The sequence below is a fragment of the Miniopterus natalensis genome, chromosome 4 (genome assembly GCF_054644295.1).
Source record: "Miniopterus natalensis isolate mMinNat1 chromosome 4, mMinNat1.hap1, whole genome shotgun sequence".
NCBI lineage: Eukaryota > Metazoa > Chordata > Mammalia > Chiroptera > Miniopteridae > Miniopterus > Miniopterus natalensis.
In genome coordinates, this window is record NC_142084.1 from 10,846,128 (window position 1) to 10,866,636 (window position 20,509).

General features: G+C 43.1%; 1 protein-coding gene across 1 annotated transcript in view; it reads left to right on the forward strand.

Moving 5' to 3' along the window:
* The first annotated feature begins 659 nt into the window (after nt 1-659).
* Nucleotides 660-20,509, forward strand: part of DPYSL3 (dihydropyrimidinase like 3) — a 104,247-nt gene continuing 84,397 nt past the window's right edge. Inside the window, exon 1 of the mRNA XM_016202911.2 lies at nt 660-1,113. Coding sequence (XP_016058397.2) covers nt 733-1,113 — 381 coding nt within the window. The 5' untranslated portion in view covers nt 660-732. The remainder of the gene's footprint in view (nt 1,114-20,509) is intronic.

Consider the following 20,509-nt stretch of genomic DNA (forward strand, 5'->3'; position numbering starts at 1 on the left):
TCTCTCTCTTCCTTTCACCCCCTCACCCCAATTCAGGAGTTCTTTATTTGAGGGTGCAGGCTTGTGAGGTTCTAGAACTGGGAGCAATTTGGAGAAAATCCTAAAATTGAGATGAGACCAGTCTGGGACTATGGGGAACCCCAGTCTAGGATCTTGAGAGGGATGCATCTGAGTTGTGTGCGCGTGTGTGTGGTTGTAAATCAGTATCTGGCTTTGACCTGAGCACCCCTGAGCCAGCGAGGTTGAAGTGCATACGCGGGGCAGAAAGGCTTGTGTTCGTGGGGCAGACTCGGAGCCGGCGTGGGCACGGCTGCATGCGTGTGCGTGTGTGTGCATGTGTGCCTATGCGAGCGAGGCAAGCCCTTGAGCGTGCATCTGGGCTTGTGGGGCCAGCGGGAAGTGTGCGCGCGCGCCCGTGTGTGCACGCGCGGCAAGTTGGGATTCCCACTTTCCGTGGGCAGCAAGGACGCGAGGCAGGTGAGGCGTGGCGTGGGGGTCCCCGGTGCCGGAGGACGCGCGGCCACCGCGCGGCGAGGGTCCCGAGCGGAGCGCGCCCCGCGCCGGCCCCTGCGCGCGCCTGGCTGGGGACGGGCAGCGGGGCGCAGCACTGCCGCCTCTGGCGAGGGCTCAGGCGCCTCCCCCCGCCCCAGCCACTGTGGCCGGGCGCACGCTGCCGCCGGCTGCCCTCTCCGCCTCGGGGAAGAAAAGCCGCGGGCCGCCGTCGCTGGAACCATGGCCTCGGGCCGGAGAGGCTGGGACAGCTCCCACGAAGATGATCTGCCCGTGTACCTGGCCAGGCCGGGCACCACGGACCAGGTCCCGCGGCAGAAGTACGGCGGCATGTTCTGCAACGTGGAGGGCGCCTTCGAGAGCAAGACGCTGGATTTCGATGCCCTGAGCGTGGGGCAGCGGGGCGCGAAGACTCCCCGGAGCGGCCAGGGCAGCGGGCGCGGCGCGGGGAGCCGGCCCGGGCTCGAAGGGGACTCCCCGCGCAGGGGCCAAGGCCGGGAGGAGAGCCGGGAGCCCGCGCCCGCCGCCCCCGCGCCCACCGGGGTGGAGATCCGGAGCGCCACCGGCAAGGAGGTTTTGCAGAACCTCGGTCCCAAGGACAAGGTAAGGGGCCCGGGGCTCCTCTCCGTCTGCCGTCCTTCCCTGTGCAGCCAGGGGCGCCATGGCCCGGGCACAACTTTTCTTTGGCTCACTTTGCACCGAGACCGGGGACTAGGAGAGGGAAAGGGCACCCTCCGCTGAGCATAGCGTGACCTCCCAGCCCGGACCTGGATTCGCGCGTGTCCCCAATTTCAGCATCTTATTGCGCGCAGGTCCTCCTGCCTCGCTCTTGCACCCCGGGGCCATGGGTTCTGGGTGGGTGTGTCAGCCCGGCCAGTCCAGGAAGGCTTAGTGATTTCCAGCTCTCCTCTCGTCTGAGTAACTACACACAGTTGTCTTGGCCTCCACTCCGGCCCTTCAATCTCAACCCGGGTCATCAGGGCAGAGGGCAAACTGGTGCTGGGAAAATGGGGTCATCTCCATAGTGTCCAGAGGAAAGGATGGGGGGTCTCCCCTCTCACTCTTGGAATATCAGCTCTGCTTCTGAAACTTTTAGGTGTAGAGCCACCGGACTAAACAATCGAATCTCCATGCCTCACTCATGTCCTGGATGGACATTTCACATCTGTGTTTGTAAAGTGTGTATTTGTGTACAGGGCTTGGCACAAGCCTGGGTACCACAAGGATCCAGCTGTCTCTGGAAGAATGTCATTGCATTTTTTAAAATAGGCGAGAGTGTGAAGGGTGCACATTAAACTAGCACGAGCTGCAAGTTTTCCCTGCTGCTCTTACGTGTGCCAAAGCCAGTTTCTTCTGTCTGTATTTTTGAGAAACTTATGTCACACTGAACTGACTGAAGGCATGGCACTGAAATCCAGCTTGCCCTGATTTATTTATTTTATAGAAAAATCAGAACTGTAGTTCAGAAAATTCAGGGCCTGGGCACAGCTGGGGTATTCAAAGTTCAAACCCATGCTTTTCAGTTGAGGGACAATGGTAATCAGATACGTCACCCTTGTCTAGATTATGGCTGCAAAATCCAGCCGCATATATTACTCTGCACCAATACTGTTATGAATAATAACCTGAAATGGAAATGTTTGCCTCAGAGCAATTACAGTTAATGCTTACCCACGTTTCAGACATTTTTCCATGAAAATGCAGAGAGCCAGGGAAAGGACAGCACAGCACATCCGTCTCCACTGTTTGGTTTTTGGAAGTTTTAAAAAAAACCAAACAAACCTTTAACTATTGATACCACCATGGAAAAGCAGGTCCTGTTTGAAAGTGCCATTGGGAAATAATATCGGTGTCCCTTGGAGTCACTCAGTTTGTGATTGTCACTTCATCCTTAGAATATGGGATTCCGCTAGGCCCTACTCAAATACTCTTTGAGGAAAAACTTCAGATCTTTTGGAAACTGATTTGTAAACTAAAGAATGGCCCTATAGGATGGTCATTGCCTGTCTTCAAGTCTGAGTGGATCAGTGCTGAACAGTCCCCTTCCTGACTCTCAGGGGTGGGAGAAAGGATGGAAAAGGTCAGTAGCCATCGCTGTGAGTCAGTGCCATTCCCTTTCTGGAACACCCCTGATGTAAGCCAGATAATATGCCTGGTTTGCAAGATGTAAGAATGGCAACTAGAGAAAGGAAAATGTTCCTCCTTTAAACCCAGCAATTCTCTTTCTCCTTCCCTTTGGAAACCCTATACTTTGGGCTCCTAATTGAAAAATAATAATACAACCTAAACATCAGCAGGATTTCTTGTGCCACGTGGCTATTTGTAAGTTCGGGCTTGCTGTCAGCTTCATCCAGGCCATGTTATTATCTCTAATTTGGTCGAATCACAGTGTTAGAAGAGACGGCATAGGTTATCTGCTTCTGTACTTGATGGTTATTTCCTTGAGGACAGGGGTTATGTGTTTGGCTTTATCTTTGTGACTGAAATACCTGGTACATTGGAGGTGCGCTCCATAAATGTTTGATACATAAACCTCCTTAAGTAAGCCATATATTTTGCTACATAAAAGCCAGATGATCATCTGGCCTCGGTTTAAATACTGCCATTATCAGGGTGCTCTCTCCCTCGTGAAGCAACTTTTAGACAACTTTACTAAAGAAAGTTAAAGTAAGCCTAAATCTGCCTACTTGTAGTTTTTATAAACTATTCTTAGTTGTGACCATTGGAAATAGAAGAATAAATATGTTTCCTTATTCTGAAATATTTTAATGATTTTAAGCATCTGGGCTCATGTATCTGTCAGAACAGGCTGGGGAATGCTATAGTAACAAGCGATCCCTAGATCTCCATGCCTTAATCAATCAATAGCAGTTCATTTCTTGCTCCTGCCACTTGGCAAGCTTGGGTCAGCAGGGCAGCTCTGTTGATCATTGCACCTCAGAGACCTAAATTGATGGAGGTTCCGTGTCCACACAATCACGGTGGGAAGAGCATGTGGCAGATTGCTCACAGACTCTTAAACTCCCTCACAGAAGTCTCAGAAGTCACAAACATGGCCTTTGCTCAGATTTCATTGGCCAGAGCAAATCATTAGTGTGTGCCTGACTTCAAAAGAATTGGGAAAGGGAAATCTTACCACGATCCTGTAAGACAGAGATTGGAAATATTTAGAAAATAGTTTTAATATCTCTCCCAGATCTGGGGATGGGTTACTGGGGTGAAACCTGGCTCAACCCTTACAAATGATGTCACTGTAACCATGTACCTTGGCTTTATGCCACAGTTTGCTCACCTTCAAAATGTGGATAACAGTGACTACTTTGCCCATAAAAAGTACTCAATACATCCTAATTACTATTACACTTCAATTTTTACTGCCCTTTATATGTTTGAGGACAGTGATACCATTCTCTCTAAAATCCCCATTGTTATTTATCATGTCTAGCTTAGTCAGCCTTCCTTATATGTGTCTCTCACCATTCTGACTTCCTTTTCAGGTTATACTATATTTTGTAAATATTCTGCCCAAAATACAGTGCCCAGACTGAACACAGTGCTCCAGATGGGATATGGCCATGGCAAATACATTAGGCTAGGTAATTGCCTTGATTTATACCCAACATATGCTTTTGTAGTCCAGGATCCCACCTACTAATTCAGCGCCCATGTCCTGCTATTGTCTCCAATTCCCTGTCACTCAAGCCCGCAGAAACTTTTCACACAAGCTCTCCATTCTGTGCTGGTGCAACTAGACTTAAAACCAAAATGAAAAAAAATACTTCAACTATAGGATTTTATTTTTCTTCCTGCTATAATATTCATCACCATCTTAGCTCATCTTTCTATTATACCACAAAAATTTTGAACCTTAATTCTATGATACAGCACCCCTGTCCCCAGCCATTGGTCATCTGCAGATTTGATAGCAAGTACCTCTTTTCTAGCTCTTTCTCTCTCTCTCTATGTGTGTGTGTGTACATTTCCCCCTTTTTTTTCTTATAGAAAGTGATTTTACAGATAAGGAAATTGAAAGCCAGGTTCTCTAAGTGGTTCCAGACTGGGAGGCTGCTTCTTTATTTAAATGCAATGGTTCTGGCCATTGTGTTTGCTCCTGACACATGTTACTACAATGCGGGGCCAGGACAGATCTTCCCGCCAGGGCCCTGGAAACCCTCCTCCATCTTGCCACCGGCCCTCATTCAGGCCACTTGGAGATCAGCTGCTCACCCTTAAAAATAGTTGCTGCCAAATCCTTCTTCTTACAAGCTGATTGCAAGGTTATCAAAAGAGAGGGTTTTTTTTAATGTCTCAAATAACTCAAAATTGGCTTTGTCTCTCTCTAGCATACCTACTCATAACTCCCACCATCAGAAAATGCATTTAGTTAATTAAGGAAAAATTATGAAAGAATTAAATAACAAAAGTGTTTGGCAGAATAAAAGTATAAAAATGTTTCTGAGTTATATTTCTAATGCTAAATTTGGGTGTTTATGTGGTGGTCTGGACCTACCTGTAAACACCTTGTTAAATTTTATAGTTAGATTTTTCTCATCATGGGCATTCATATTGCCAAAATCCTTCATGGGTGGCTCACACAACTTTTTATTTGTAAGTTTTTAAAATTGGATTTATTGAGGTATAATTTACATCCTGTAAAAAATTACCCTTTGAAGCACATAGTTCTCTGAGTTTTAACAAATGTCGTGTGTGTGTGTGTGTGTTTGTGTATTTTAGTCTTCTGGGAACATATCCTAAGAATCCCGAAACACTAATTTGAAAGAATATATGTGCCCCTATGTCCATTGCAGCATTATTTACAATAGCCAAGATCTGGAACCTTTTTATCATTTTCAACACTCAGGGCAGAAAAAGCAATTCTTTGTGAAAAGTAAATATTTTCCACCATTTCTCAAGATGGTTTCCCGAATTGTTCTTGCAGTGAAGAAATTACTAAAGGGAGGAGAGTGATGATATATGGTCTGCCAAGAGCAAATGATACTGCAAAGACTATCATCCAGTGGGAACAGAGCAATGACACTTGTGATTACGTGTGTGTATTGATCACTCCCTTTCAGGAGCTGGGGGTCATTTCTAGTTCCCTGCTTCCCATGTGGGCCACTTTCGGGCAAGATGTTCCCTTTGTGAAGTCAGCAGGGGTGTTGGAGGAGAGAACTTAAACAAATGAGACGTGGCTGTTAACTTTTGACCATTTGTCATGTGCCTTTTGGTCCTGGGTGATACGCTTCCAAAAGGACTCTGGGACACTGGAGTTCTCTTCCTAACCCTGCACAAAGGAAGACAGCTGAAAATAGAAGTCTAACTTTATAAGGGCCTCTCTAGCCCTCAGAGTCCAGGCCCTGGAGTGTAAACTAATTTTACAAGGCTGCTCTGACATGTGAGGGTTTGCACCAAGCTGGGGGAAAGGCTCTTGCTTACCTGGCCCTCGGGCTATGCAGAATCTGGGAGTATGTTTGCCTCCCCCAGCTTGGGAGTGTTTGGAACTTTTCAGAACTCTGGTTTAGTTTGACAGTAGGCGTTTGAGAAACATAAAAAGTGTGCCTTCCAAGTAATGCTGCGATTGGCAGGGTTCCCTCAAAGTAATGGTCCCTGGAGACAGGATTGTGCTGACGGCTCTCGTAAGTAAAGTTTAAGACGGCCAGAGACTGTCTCGGATGCTTTTCTGTCAGTGATTTCTACAGCTGAGTCTCCTGAGATTTATCTCCACGGGGCACTATCCCTTCTAGCAGTGTTCCTGGGAGAGGGTGCGTGAAGCTCACTAGGAAAGGGACTCTGGCTGTGGAGAAGGCCATCCATGCCTGGGGGCTCAGCCTTCCGGTTTTGAGAGGAGACAGAAGGCCCTATAGGTGTGTAAGCCCTTTTTAAAAGTCAAACTTCTAGGAAAATGTGACATTAAAATTTATCTGTACTCCTTAACATGAACTCACAGGTATTCAAAGAACAGTTATACTCCATCAAGATACAATGAGATGGGACGGAACAAAACCCCCACCAAATCAAAATAACTAGATAAAGCATTAGCAGTCTCGGCTTGGAGACCCCACCTTTAACCAGCTGTACCCCTTGGGCAAGTTACCGCCCTTCTCTCTGAGCTTTAGTTCCCTCCTTCCTGAAACGACGGGGCTGGCCCAGGTGGTCACTGTGGCAATGCCCTAGAAATGTTTTTCATTGTTTTCCTCTATGCAAATGACATACGTCTCTGCATCTATATAAATTACATACACAAATCATGTATTGGTGTCTTTTTTTTTTTTAATATATCTTTATTGATTTCAGAGAGAGGCAAGGAGAGAGAGAGAGATAGAAACATCAATGATAGAGTCATTGATCGAGCCCGCAACCCGGGCATGTGCCCTGACCGGGAACCGAATCCCGATCGCCTGGATCCTAGGTCGACGCTCAACCGCTGAGCCACGCCCGGCCAGGCTATTGATGTCTTTTAACTATTATACAATACAAATAAAAAGTACAAACTAAAAAGGATGAGATAGCATAAGTCCCAATAGAAATCCTGATCTTTTCTTCTTGTACCCCAGTAGCTCGTCTTGCCCACCCAATAGGCTGAGTGCTTATAAGTCTGGGATCTTTAGACCAAAGCCATACCAGTCAGTGGTTCTAATATTAGGGTCATTAGTAGCCCTTTTAGACTGGCTTCTTTTACTTGGTAAGAAGCATGTAAGCTTCCTCCATGTCCTCTCATGGCTTGATAGCTCATTTCTTTTTAGCACTGAATGATACTCTATTGTCTAGATGTCCTACAGTTTATTTATCCACTCACCTACTGAAGGACATTTTGTTTGCTTCCAAGTTTTGGCAGTTAGGACTAAAGATGGTATAAACATCCGCATGCAGCTTTTAGCGTAGACATACATTTTCAGTTCATTTGAGTAAATGCCAAGGAGTGTGATTTCTGAATCATATGGTAAGAGTACATTTAGTTATTAAAGACATCTCCAAACTGACCTTCAAAGTGGCTGTACCATTGTACGTTCCCACCAGCAATGAATGAGAGTTCCCGTTGCTCCACATGCTCACCCACAATTTGGTATTGTCAGTGGTTTGGATTTTGGTCTCTCTAATAGATGTATAGGGGTATCTCATTGTTGCTCTATTTTGCAATTCCCTAATGACATCCAACGTGAAGCATTTTTTCTTTCTTTTTTTGTATGCCTACTTGACATCTGTATATCTTCTTTGGTCAGGTGTCTTTTCAGGTCTTTTGACCCTTTTTAAATTGGTTTGTTCCTGTTATTTCTTTCATGGATTGTGCCTTTGGCTCTGTATGTAAAATGTCATTGCCATACCCAAGTTTATCCAGGTTTTCTTCTGTGTTATCTTCTAGAAGTTTTTTATAGTTTTGCATTTTATGTGCAAGTCTGTGATCCATTTTGAGATAATTTTTTGTGAATGGAATACGCTCTGTGCCTAGATTGTTTTGGGTTCCAGTTGTTCTAGCACCAGTTGTTGAAAAGGACTATCTTTGCTACATTGTATTACCTATCCTTCTTTATCAAAGATAAGTTTACTATATGTATTTATATGGGTCCATTTCTAGGCTATGCATTCTTTTCCATTAATCAATTTGTTTGTTCTTTGGCCAATACCCCATTGTCTTGATTACTTAGCATTATAGTAAGTCTTGAAGTAGGGTAAGTGTCAGTTTCTTCCAGTTTATTACCATTAAGTATGATGTTAGCTGTAGGTTTTTGTAGATGTTCTTTATCAAGTTGAGGAAGTTCCCATCTTTTTTTTGTTTGCTGAGAATTTTTATGCACGGGTGCTGGATTTTGTCAAATGCTTTTTCTGCGTCTATTGATACGATCATGTGATTTTTCCTCTTTTAGTCTGTTGATGTGATGGACTACATTCATTTTCTAATACTGAACCAGTCTTTCATACCTTGGGTAAATCCCACTTGGTTGTGTTGTATAGTTTTTTTTGTACATTGCTGGATTTGATCTGCTAATATTTTGTTGAGAATTTTTTGCCTCTATGTTCATGAGAGATATTGATCTCTAGTTTTCTCTGTAGTGTCTGTCTGGTTCTGGCATTAAGATAATGCTGCCTTCGTAGAATGTATTAAGTAGTATTCCCTTTGCTTCTGACATCTGGAAGAGATTGTAGAGAATTGGTATAATTTCTGCCTTAAATGTTTGGTAGAGTTCACCAGTGAACCCATATGGGCTTGGTGCTGTCTGTTTTGGAAGATTATTAATTACTGATTCAATTTATTTAATAAATATAGGTCTATTCAGATTGTCAATTTCCTTTTTTGTGAGTTTTGGCAGATTGTGTCCTTTGAGGATTTAGTCCATTTCATCTATGTTATCAAATTTGTGGGTGTAGAATTGTTCATAATATTGCTCTGTGATCCGTATAATACCCATGGGCTCTGTAGTGATGTTCCCTCTTTCATTTCTGATATAGATAATTTGTGTCTTCTCTCTTTTTTGTTTTCTAGTTATCCTAGCTGGAAGTTTATCAATCATTGATCTTTTCAAAGAACCAGTTTATGGTTTTGTTAATTTTCTTTATTGATTTCTTGTTTTCAAATTTATTGATTTATGTTCTAATTTTTATTCTTTCTTTTATTCTGCTTACTTTGAGTCTAATTTTTCTTCTTTTTCTGGTTTTCTAAGATGGCAGCTTACACTATTGATTTTAGGTCTTTCTTTTTTCTAATATATGTATTCCATGTTATAAATTTCCTTCCAAGTACTGTTTTAATTGCATCCTAGAATCTTTGATATGTTGTATTTTTACTTTTATTTAGCCCAAAATATTTTAAAATTTCTTTTGCCATTATTCATCTGATTTATATATAAGCATATATATATATATATACACACACACATACATAAGTGAATACATTGTTGCTGTTACTATTTTGAACAAACTGTTATGTTAGATCAATTAAGAATACAAAAAATAAATGTTTTAATTTTATCCTCAGTTACTCATTTGTCAGTGCTCTTCCTTTCTTTGTGTAGATCCACGTTTCTGACCTATATAATTTTCCTTCTCTATGAAGAACTTTTAACATTTTTTGTGAGGCAGATCTACTGCCAACAAATTCCCTCAGTTTTGCTTGTCTAAGAAAGTCTTTATTTCTCCTTCACTTTTTAAGGATGTTTTGCAAGGTCAGAATTCTAGGTTGGTGTTTTCTTTTTCTCTCACCACATTAAATATTTCACCCTATTGTCTTCTTGTTTGTATGATTTCTGAGGATATTTGGATATAATTCGTATATGCCTGGGTATTCTGAGCTTCCCCCACCTATGGTTTGGTATCTGACATTAATTATGGGGGAATTTTCAGTCATTATTACTTTATTTTTTAAAATATATCTTTATTGATTTCAGAGAGAGGAAAGGAAAGGGAGAGAGAGAGATATAAAAATCAATGATGAGAGAGTCATTGATCAGCTGCCTCCTGCATGCCCGTGACTGGGGACCTAGCCCGCACCCCAGGCATGTGCCCTGACCGGGAATTGAACCCGATCGCCTAGATCCTAGGTCAACGCTCAACCGCTGGGCAGTCATTATTACTTTAAATAATGTTTCTGTTTCTTTCTTTCTTTCTTCTCTGGTAATACCATTATGTGTATGTCACACCTTTTGTAGTTGTCTCACAGTTCTTGAATATTCTGTTCTGTTCTATTTAGTCTTTTTTTTCTCTTTGCTCAACTTTAGAACTTTCTATTGTTACATCCTCCATTTCAGAGATTCTTTCCTCAGCCATGTCTAATTTACTAAAGAGCCCATCAAAGGCATCTTTTATTTCTGTTAGAGTGTTTTTCATTTCTTGCATTTTTAATTCTTTGTTAGGACTTCCATCTCTCTGTTTACATTATCTGTTTGTTATTGCATGTTGTCTATTTTTTCCATTGAAACATATTAATCATAGTTTTTCTAAATTTCTGGTCTGATAATTCCAACATTCCTGCCATTTCTGACTCTGGCTCTGATGTTTGTTCAGTCTCTTCTGTGTTTTTTGCCTTTTAGCATGCCTGGTACTTTTTTTGTTGAAAGGTGGACATGATGACCTTTAGTAATGCAGTGGTAAGGTGTGGAGGGTCAGGAAGCATTCTGTAGTCCTATGGTTAGGACTTAGTCTTTTGGTGAGCTCCTGGTCCTGGACTGTAGACTTAGCATGCTTCTCAGAGTCCCCTCCAGAAGCAGGAGGAGACTTTTCTCTGATAGTCACCATGAGGGCCTAGTAGGGCTCTTGGAGGTTACGGTTGTAAAACTGTGAGGGCCTTCAGATAACTGAATCCCTTTGGATATTTTTTTTTTTTTAATTCTCACCTGAGGACATGCTTATTGATTTTAGAAAGCAGGGAAGGGAGAGAGAGAAAGAGAGAGATCAGCTGCCTCCCATACACGCCCCAACGGGGGATTGAACCCGCAACCTAGTTATGTGATCTGACTAGGAATCGAACCTGCAACCTTTCAGGGTACGGGACCATGTTCCAACCAACTGAGCCACATGGCCAGGGCCCCTTTGGAGTTTTTATCTCTCAGAGCTTTCTGCACTGAGTCTCCAGCAATTTTTCAACAGCAGTTCAGGTTTTCGTACCCCAGCTGGTTCCCATGAAAGTCTTTGCTTATGGATTTCTGCAGGGGTCAATTGCGATTTTCTGTATCCACCTATCTCCCTAAGTTTTGGTGTAGCAGTTTCCCCTGTGATCTTACCTTTCTGCTGGGTGTACGAAAAGTTGTTAATTTGTTAGTTTGCTCAGTTTTTTACTTGTTTGGATGGAATGGAAACATCTAAGCTCCTAATGCCAGACTGGAAACTCTAAATTACATTTTTAAACTTGAGTAATTATGGCATCTTCATGGGGAATCAAACTTTTCTAAAGCATAATTTACAATGGTTATATACTACTCCATTGTGACGTGTCTTGTATTAAATATCTTTTTAATAGGATATTTATGGGGGGTTTCAGTTTTGATTTTACTTTTATTTTCTCTTCTTTTGCTATTATAAATAAGGCGATTGACCTCCTTATAGGTAAATCTTTGTACATATTCATTTCATTACTATTTGACAATGGAAAATTCCTGGACATGACTGCATGTGGTGTGGTCATTCCCGTGCTGCAGGGACACTGAGCATGGGATGGCTGCTTCCTACGGGAAGTTTCACAGGCAGGACTCCAGAGTGTTGAAAGCCAGGGAAGCCTTTTGTTTAAATCCAGTAAGAAAGAGGGGTGCAGCCTGGGCCACATTGCTCAGCTGTGGCTGAGATTAAGGGGCCACAAGAACCAGGGACGTGGGGGCAAAAATAAAAGACACAGGAAGAAGATTTTAAATCTTAGCTGCAGATGAAAACATAGAAAGTTAAAGTTATGAAAAGGAGACCCGCTAAAAGAACAGAATTGACTGTACCAAAGTAGTTCTCATCATAATCTCTTGGACTTTTACCGTTCCTTGGATTTGGGGACACAAATATGAAGTTCAGGTGTGTCCTAATGAAAAGTTCCATTTGTGGAGTACTTATGTATGCAAGGCACTGCTGTCTAACCCTCACCATAACTCTACAAAACACGTATTAATATCTACAGAGTCTGGAAGAGAGACTGAATCTCGGCGGAGCTACTTGACTTCCTGTAATCATGCAACTAGAAACAAGTTCAGGATTTCAGTTCTGGGACTTGTCCGATGGCTCCTGCGACACCGCGTTGCTATTTTATATGGAGGCGGATAAGCATCGGTACTGAATGACATCCAGCACCTAAAACTGACGTGGCTAAGAGGATTAATTAAAATAAAATCTCTGCTTGTGGGACTTTCTGCAGAGGGAGAGGATGGGGCTCACAGAATCAAAATAGGAAAGCAGAATTTGGTCAAGTCCAAAAGGAGAACACCGTAGCTAAAGCAGAAAACATCAGAAGCTCTGAGTCCCTAGAAAGCCACCAGGAGATAGAGAAAGGGAAGGAAGGAGCCAAGAGGGACTAGGATAGTTGTCCCAAGTGCCTAATGATAATTTTTATTGGGTGCTATGGCTTGCTGGAGGGGTTGATCTGATTGAAAGGCACCCACCAAGGCCTGGTGGTATTCAAAGGATGGCGGCAGAGATCGGGCTCCAATCTAGGTCTACGAGACCCTGGAGCCCACACAGGGCCCATTCTGGACAGTCTCTATCAAAGACAGAACCAAGTGTTTTGTTTTCAAGCAGTTAGACTATGTCCGAAGAGAAAAGATGCAATGTTTACTTTGAGTTGGAAGTGGGCTCGGGAGGGGCTGTTTTCCTCTAATATTCCTACATCCTGTCATTAAGATAGAAATTAATAAAACCAACAACATGGAAAGCTGTATGATAGATGGATACTGAGTGAGAAGGGAAAAAACACAGTTGTTAGGGAGGGAAAACCTTTCCAGAGAAACAGTTCTCTCCTACACACCACCAGGGGAGAGCCTGGCAGCCAGCCAGGGGTGCACTTAGGGGACTTTTTAGTGAGATTATAGGGTGGCTAGCAGGGAGTTTGAAATGGGTGTGGGGGATTTGAAATAAAGGCAGTATCTGGCTATGCGTGCTGTCAGCTAAGAATTTGCATTTACAGGATGTCCCTCAATTGTGCACAACAGGGGTCTGTAAAGTTTTTCTGTAACGGTCCAAATAGTAAATATTTTAAGCTTCACAAGCTATAAGGTGTCTGTCCCAAAGAGTAAACTCTGTATAGCAAAAGCATGGACGGACAATATGTAAATGAATGGGGTGGCTATGTGCCAATTAAACTTGATTTACAAAATCAGGTGGTGAGCTGGATTTGGCCCAAGGGCAATAGTTTGCTGACCCTGGTCTTGAATACGAAAAAGGGGGCACATGTGTGTGTGTGTGCCTGTGTGCGTGTGTGTGTGTGTGTGTTTGCATGTGTGTTAGAAAGGCAGAGTGAGTCCTAGCAACTTTTCAATATGAAAAGATTCAGACATTTGAAGTAGATATGGTAACTATCTGAAACAATCTAAAGACCCAACAAGGAGCACCGGTTCCCCCTCTCTGTATGTCTCAGATTGGAGGAGCAAATTAAAAATAAATACGTATCTGCCAGCGCAGAGGACAATGCAAGGCATTTTCGAACGCCCATATGTGAAGTGCAGGCAAGGCCTGCAAAGAACAAAGGCAGGAGAGAGGGGGAGGTTGGAGAGGATAGCCTGGAAATAACAGTGGGGAAGCAATAAATAAAGCCCCAGTGATGAGGAAAAGGGAGGTCAGACTTACAATAAGGCCTTTCCGGGGCACTAGGGAAAGGAGCAAACAGCTGGGAGCTGCGAAAAGAGGAAAAGGTGGAGAGCGCCTTTAGGGAGTGTTAGCAGGACGTGCCCTGATTAAATGCACGGGGAATGCTAGCCTTGCTCTTAAGACATGTCAACAGGTTAAAACTGTGGAGCTTTGGGAGCTGAAATAATGGCTTGTCCAATAACAGTGAGATTAGGAGTTCTCAGGGAAGGGGTGGGTGTACTTAGGCATGTGTTTATGACCTTCTGGAAGCTGTGCGCTCCCTGCAGGAAATCCGACTTAGGGGTTAGCGATTCAGCTGGGGCGTGAGGCACGCAGTGAGAATCATTGGCTAAGCAGTCACTCTTTCATTCATTTTCTTTTCTTTTTTAAAATTCTCTTTATTTACTATTTATTTTTTTAATTGAATTTATTGGGGTGACATTGGTTAATAAAATTATATAGGTTTCAGCTGTACAATTGTATAATATCATCTGTATGTCGTACTGTGTGTCCACCGCCCCAAGTCACGTCTCCTTCTATCACCATTCATCACCCCTATACCGTCTTCTACCTCCCCCCACCCCCCTTTCCCTCTGCTAATCACCACACTGTTGTCTGTGTCTATGAGTTTTGTGGGGTTTTTTGCTTAATCCCTTGACCTTTTTCACCCCTCTTCCCAATCCCCCTCCTGTCTGACAGCTGCCCATCTGTTCTCTGTCTCTGTGAGTCTCTTTCTATTTTGTTTGTTTATTTTGTTCATTAGGTTCCACATATGAGTGAGATCTCGTGGTCCTTGTCTTTCTCTGCCTGGCTTATTTCACTTAGCATAATATTCTCCAGGTGCCTCCATGCTGTTGCAAAGAGTAAGAGATCCTTCTTTTTTAGGGCCAAGTAGTATTCCATTGATAAATGTATCACAGTTCTTTTATCCACTCATCTACTGATGGACACTTGGGTGTCCATCTTAGCTATTGGGAATAACACTGCAGTGAGCATAGGGGTGCATATATTCTTTTAAATTAGTGTTTCAGGTTTATTCAAATATATTCATTTTTCCTTCCATCCATTCATGGGTCCAACAAGTATTTATGGAGAGTCCCCATGTGCCTCTTCAGGGACCCCAGCAATCAGAGATCATCAGGTACCTGAAGAAATTGTGTCAGAGACGTGATGGCAGCTTCAAAGTGAATGCTCAGGGAAAGGGGCACGGGGCCTCCATCAGCCCAGAGGAGGGAGAGGGCAGGGCATGGATATTCATAGAAAGATTTCTCCAGCACAAGGCAGATGCCTCCAACTGGACTGTGGAATCTCAGAGCTGGAAACAATTTTGAAGATTATTTTTTCCCTCTCACTTTATAAATAGGAAAACTGAGACTCTCAGAGAACACTAAGGATGAAAAATAAAATTTATTGAGTGCGTATTGTCTGCTAGGCACTGTTTTATGTTCTTGTTGTTTTATAGGAGCAAAATATATATATAACATAAAACTTACAATTTTAATAATGTTAAAAGTACAAGTCAGTGGTATGAAACACACTGACAGTGTTATGCAGTTGTCATTATCTTGTTCCGGAACTTTTCCGTTACCCCAAAAGGAAACTGTATTCATCAAGCAGTAACTCCCCATTCCCCCACTCCCTCCAGCCCCTGGAACCACTAACCTGCTTTCTGTCTCTATAGATTTGCCTATTTCTGGACATTCCATATAAATGGAATCATATAATATGTGACCTTTTTAGTTTTTTTTGGTCCAGCTCATTCAGTTCGCATCGTGTTTCAAGGTTCCATGTTGTGGCCTGTATCTGTACTTCATTCCTTTTTTGTGGCTGTGATATTCCACTGAATAGATATACCACACTTAGTATAACCATTCACAGGCTGATGGACATTTGGGTTTCTATTTTTTTTGGCTGTTGTGAATAGTGCTATGCCAGGCACTTTTTAAAGCAATTTACATTTATTAATTTAACCCATTTACAACAAAGCCTTGGAGGGAGGAACTTGAATTACATGTATTTTACAAATGAGAAAAGAGAGATTAGATCACTTGCCCAAGGGATACAGTTAGTAGAAGGGAGTTGAGAGGTTGGAGCGATGACTAATTTTCTTTCATTTTCCAGCCCAGGGCTCTTTCCACTCTCCCCACTAGCTCAGCTCTGTAAGGGCACTCACCACGCGCTCCTGACTGCTCTTCCTCAGTGTCTACCCCGCCACATGTGCTCAGTACGTTTGGGGTAAATTAGTTGACTTAAACTCCTTTGCTAAATAATATGTAGGAAACAAAAGGAAGGATTGGAGATTACTTTTAAAAGTCACTCTATATTATAATAGTAAATATATGAAACAACTGATCCAGTAACAGGGTATTATAAATAATTTATGGTGTATTCACATGAAATAGTACAGAGACATTAAAAATGATACTGTAGCCCTGGCTGGTGTGGCTCAGCTGGTTGAAACGTTGCCAGGTAAACCGAAAGGCTGTGGGTTCAATTGCCAGTTAGGGGACATACCTAGGTTGAGGTTCGGTCCCCAGTTGGGGCGCGTAGGGGAGGCAGCTGGTCAGTGTTTCTTTCTCACATCGATGTTTCTCTCTCTCTCCCTTTCTTTCTCTCTAAAAAAAATCATTAAACATATCCTCAATTGAGGATTTTAAAAAAAGGTACCATATTAGGATAATGGCATGAGAATGTGTTCCTGGTTTATTCGGGCTCTCAGCCCTCTGAAGGAAGGATTATCAACTCCTTGGGTAGGAAACCTGCGGCCTAGAGAGGGTAAGCAGCCTGCAGGAGCCCAAGCCAGGAGCCCGTCTACAGCCCCAAACCCACACTCAGCCACAGTGAAAACTTGAAGGGATAGTGAGCAAAATCTCAGCAGTGGTGTATTTTTGAGCAGAGAGAAGATGGGTAACGTGCTTCCTTTTATTTCTTCAGCAACATTTTCAACATTTCCCACGAAGACCTTGCATTGCTTCTGCAGTTGAATAAATGCTTTACATATTCTGTTACAACAAAGAGAACCCTGCTCGAGTTAACCTCAGATCACAGTCGATTAAAAAAAGAGATTAAATTCTCATAAAAAAAATATGGGCCACAGCAAAATTAAGGCACAGTGTTGGAGAGAAACCCTCAATGGAGGGACAGTTTTGTGGTCACTTTCTTGACCATCTCCGCATTTGGGAACTATTAATGGATGCTGACCACTCCTTTTCCCTAAATAAGCATTTCTATCTCCCAGTTCCTTACAGAGTTCTTGCGATGACTTGAGAAAGCAGTTGACAAGCCACACCAAGCCCTTTGCAGCTGTAGCCTGCTCCTGTGTGATGTGGTAGAAATTCGAAGCTTTCAGTTAGTTATGCCCCTCTATTCTCTAACCTCTACCTAAAATTTTACCTTGCTCTTTTTAATTTAATTTAATTTTTAATTTTGTTTTTGTTTATTTTTAGGCATAATTGACATACAACATTATATTAGTTTCAGATGTACAACCTAATGATTCAGTGTTTATATCATATTGCAAAATGATCACCATGGTAAGTCTACTAAACATCTGTCACCGTACATAGTTACAGAATTAGTTTTTCCTGTGATGAGAACTTTTAAGATCTGCAATCTTAAACTTTCAAACATGTAATACAGCGTTATTAACTATAGTCCCCATGCTGTACTTTAGTCTCCAGGACTTACTTACTTTATGACTGGACGTTTGTACCTTTTGACCCCCTGCGCCCAGTTCGCCCCCCCCCCCCCCCCCCCCCGCCCCGGCAGCCACCAGCCTGTTTTCTGTAGCTGAGCTTGTTTGCTTGTTCTGTGAGTCCACGGATGAGTGGGATGCTCATGTCTGAATATTGCCAGGAAGCCCTTGCTTGGGGCCCGTCCCGCAGCCTCCACAGAGGATTGGAGAAGTAACCCTTCTTCAAATTGGTAGCATAAGAACAATTGTCCTTGGTTATTGTTTGTACTGTTGATAGGAACAACATTAGGAAAACAAGTCATCGTTTCTAAGGATTTAGGTTGTTGATATTTAATTCCAAATTTCCCCTTTCAACTCCTGTCTCATTCAGTCAGCAATGATGTGGCTCCATAGTAGCTGTGATATTGTCATAATTGCCATAGAAACCTTCTGGAAAGCTGCAGACACCGGGTTACACCCTCCCTGCAGGCTGAGGCAGGAAGGCCAGATGGGCTGCGAGGGGGGAAAAGGCCCTCGGTGAGCCATAAATCACCTGGTGCTGGGGTGGGGGTGGGGTGAGGGAAGACAATGGGGGAGGGGGAGGGGAGGAAACCGCTTTAGGAGGCCTTTGGTGCAGTCTTTGCCACAGGGTGAAATTCCCAAATGCCTTGGCTAGCAGTGCAGGCTCCTTTCCAAGGCCAGTGTCTGGCCCTGGTTACTTGCTTGGACCCTGATGCTAATGAGGCCGGAGACAAGGATTTCTTCTTATGTGGATTGCTGACTTCAGTGGTCATCAGCCACAGACAGACGTAAGGTCCTGGTCAGCTCCTGTGTGTATGAAGACAGGGAGAGAAAGTAACATGCAATGAATGCCATCTTTGTGTGCCAGGCTGGACACATGAATACAGGGGTCCCCCCTTATGCCCAGTTTCAGTTTCCAGTTTCAGTTCAGGTTAAGTGTGCTCTGCAAGTACTAGATGGAACATTTCAGAAATCCACAATTCATACGTTTTTAAATTGTGTGCTATTCAGAGTAGTGTGACATCTCCCACTGTCGAGCTTTGTCCTGCCCAGGAGGTGAATCATCCCTTTGTCCTGTGTGTCCACATGGTATATACCACCCACTCATGAGTCAGTTGGTAGCCGGCTGGGGTATCAGATCCGTCATTAGAGTGAGAGACCACGTTCATATAACTTTTATTGTCGTATATTTGTTATAATGGCTCCATTTTTATTATTAGTTATTGTTTTTAATCTCTTACTGTGCCTAATTTATAAATTAAACTTTATCATAGGTGAGTATGTATAGGAAGAAACTATCCACAGTTTCAGGCATCACTGAGGGGCTTGGAACGTATCCCCACGGATATGGGCGGACTGCTGTCCCTTTGGACCTTTATGGTGTCCCTGAGATATGATTATTCTCATTTTATAGATGAGGTAACAGGGCTACTCTCACTCTCTCCGTCCCTCAGATTTCAGCTTCATCTTAAGTGTTTCCAGGGACCTTCCCCTGGGTTCTCAAGGCCCAGTGAGGTGTATCTCTCTCCTTCCTTCCTTAGGCACCTCTGTTTGACACTTAAACCATTCTGTGGTGTAGATTCTTGTTTACCTCTTTCCCACTAGCCTGGGAATCTTTGGAGGGCATTCCCCTTAGTATCTAACACAGTGGTTGACTTATAGTAGGTGCTCAATACATATTTTTAAATGAATAAATAAGAAAGTCTTAGTAACTTATTAAAAAAAAATCTATCATTTTCACAGTTGTATCCCTGGGATTATCACAGTCCCTGGCATATAACAGATCCTCAATGAATATTTGAATGAAATAGTGAGTGAATGGACATCAACTAGCTCATTACCCAGTGTACCAGGGAGTCATGCCAAGCTTTTCTGACTTCAGGCACTGTGTTGCAGTAGCTGGTAGGAAGGATCATTGTCACATCTAGCCAGCAATTCAAAGAGCTTAGCTTGGTATGGTCTGCTTTGTGAAGAACATCTCATTACATAGCAGCTCTTGTACTTATCTGAGGCCACTCCCAATCTGGTGGAAAGAACATTTGTCTGAAAGCCAAGAGAACGAAAGTGAGAACTGGTTCTGTTACTTATTGTGTAAATTGGGCCAAATTCCTTCATGTTGGCTTCTCAGCCTTCAAAACAAATATTTACTTGAGTTAAATCTGAGATGTTCTAGGAACATACCTTCTCTTTTAAGAAAATCCAAAGTAATCTTATGCATAACCCCAATAAAAGTGGAGCTGCTTGGATAGAGGCCTTCCCCACCTTTGGTAGCCTCTGAGGAAGCTCAGTGGACAACAAGGTCCCTGGTAAACATGGTTTGGAAGCCACTAGAATAGATTATATTTAGGACCCCTTTGGTTGTAAAGTTCAAGAATTCTAGCAATATGGACACTGAGCCCCTCAAGGTATGCAGCCAGTCCTGCGCTAATGGTGTGTGCCACTTTCCCTTACAAACAGGCATCTTGATAGGAGTGGGCATGGGATTTGGGGTTATGATTTCTGATTTCGGAACTCAAAACCACCACTTCCCCAAAGGGTATCACCATTGAGCAAGTCATTTCACTTCTCTGAGCCAATCAGTCACTAAAAATTGGGGTAAGTATTCTTTTGTGATTGGGTTTTATGAGACTCATAATAACTATCATTTACTAAGTCATTTGGTTGGGAGAGGCAATCCACCCTGGGCTTTGAATATTCCTGCATGTTCTTGTTGGATATCCCCAAAATGCAAGGCCCTGACTCCTTTTTCACCTGGATTATTCCTCCTAGCTATGTTTCCAGTGAGCAAGCTTGACAGATGAGGTAACATTTTCCCCAGACATAGGGTTGTCTTACTTCAGCATACTATGAAAACAGCGAATCCCCCAAGCACCGTGTTCTGTAACACAGCCCACTGTGTGCAGGCATCCGTGTTGGGCCCTTGGTGTCATCCCTATGTGACTTGGGAAGCGTGAACAATCAGTGAAAACCAACATGCAACTGTGGCTAATGCTTTTGTCATGAGTAATGAAGTCATTTGTCTCTGACCCAGGGGTCTCCTGTATTCTGTCAGAATCCATG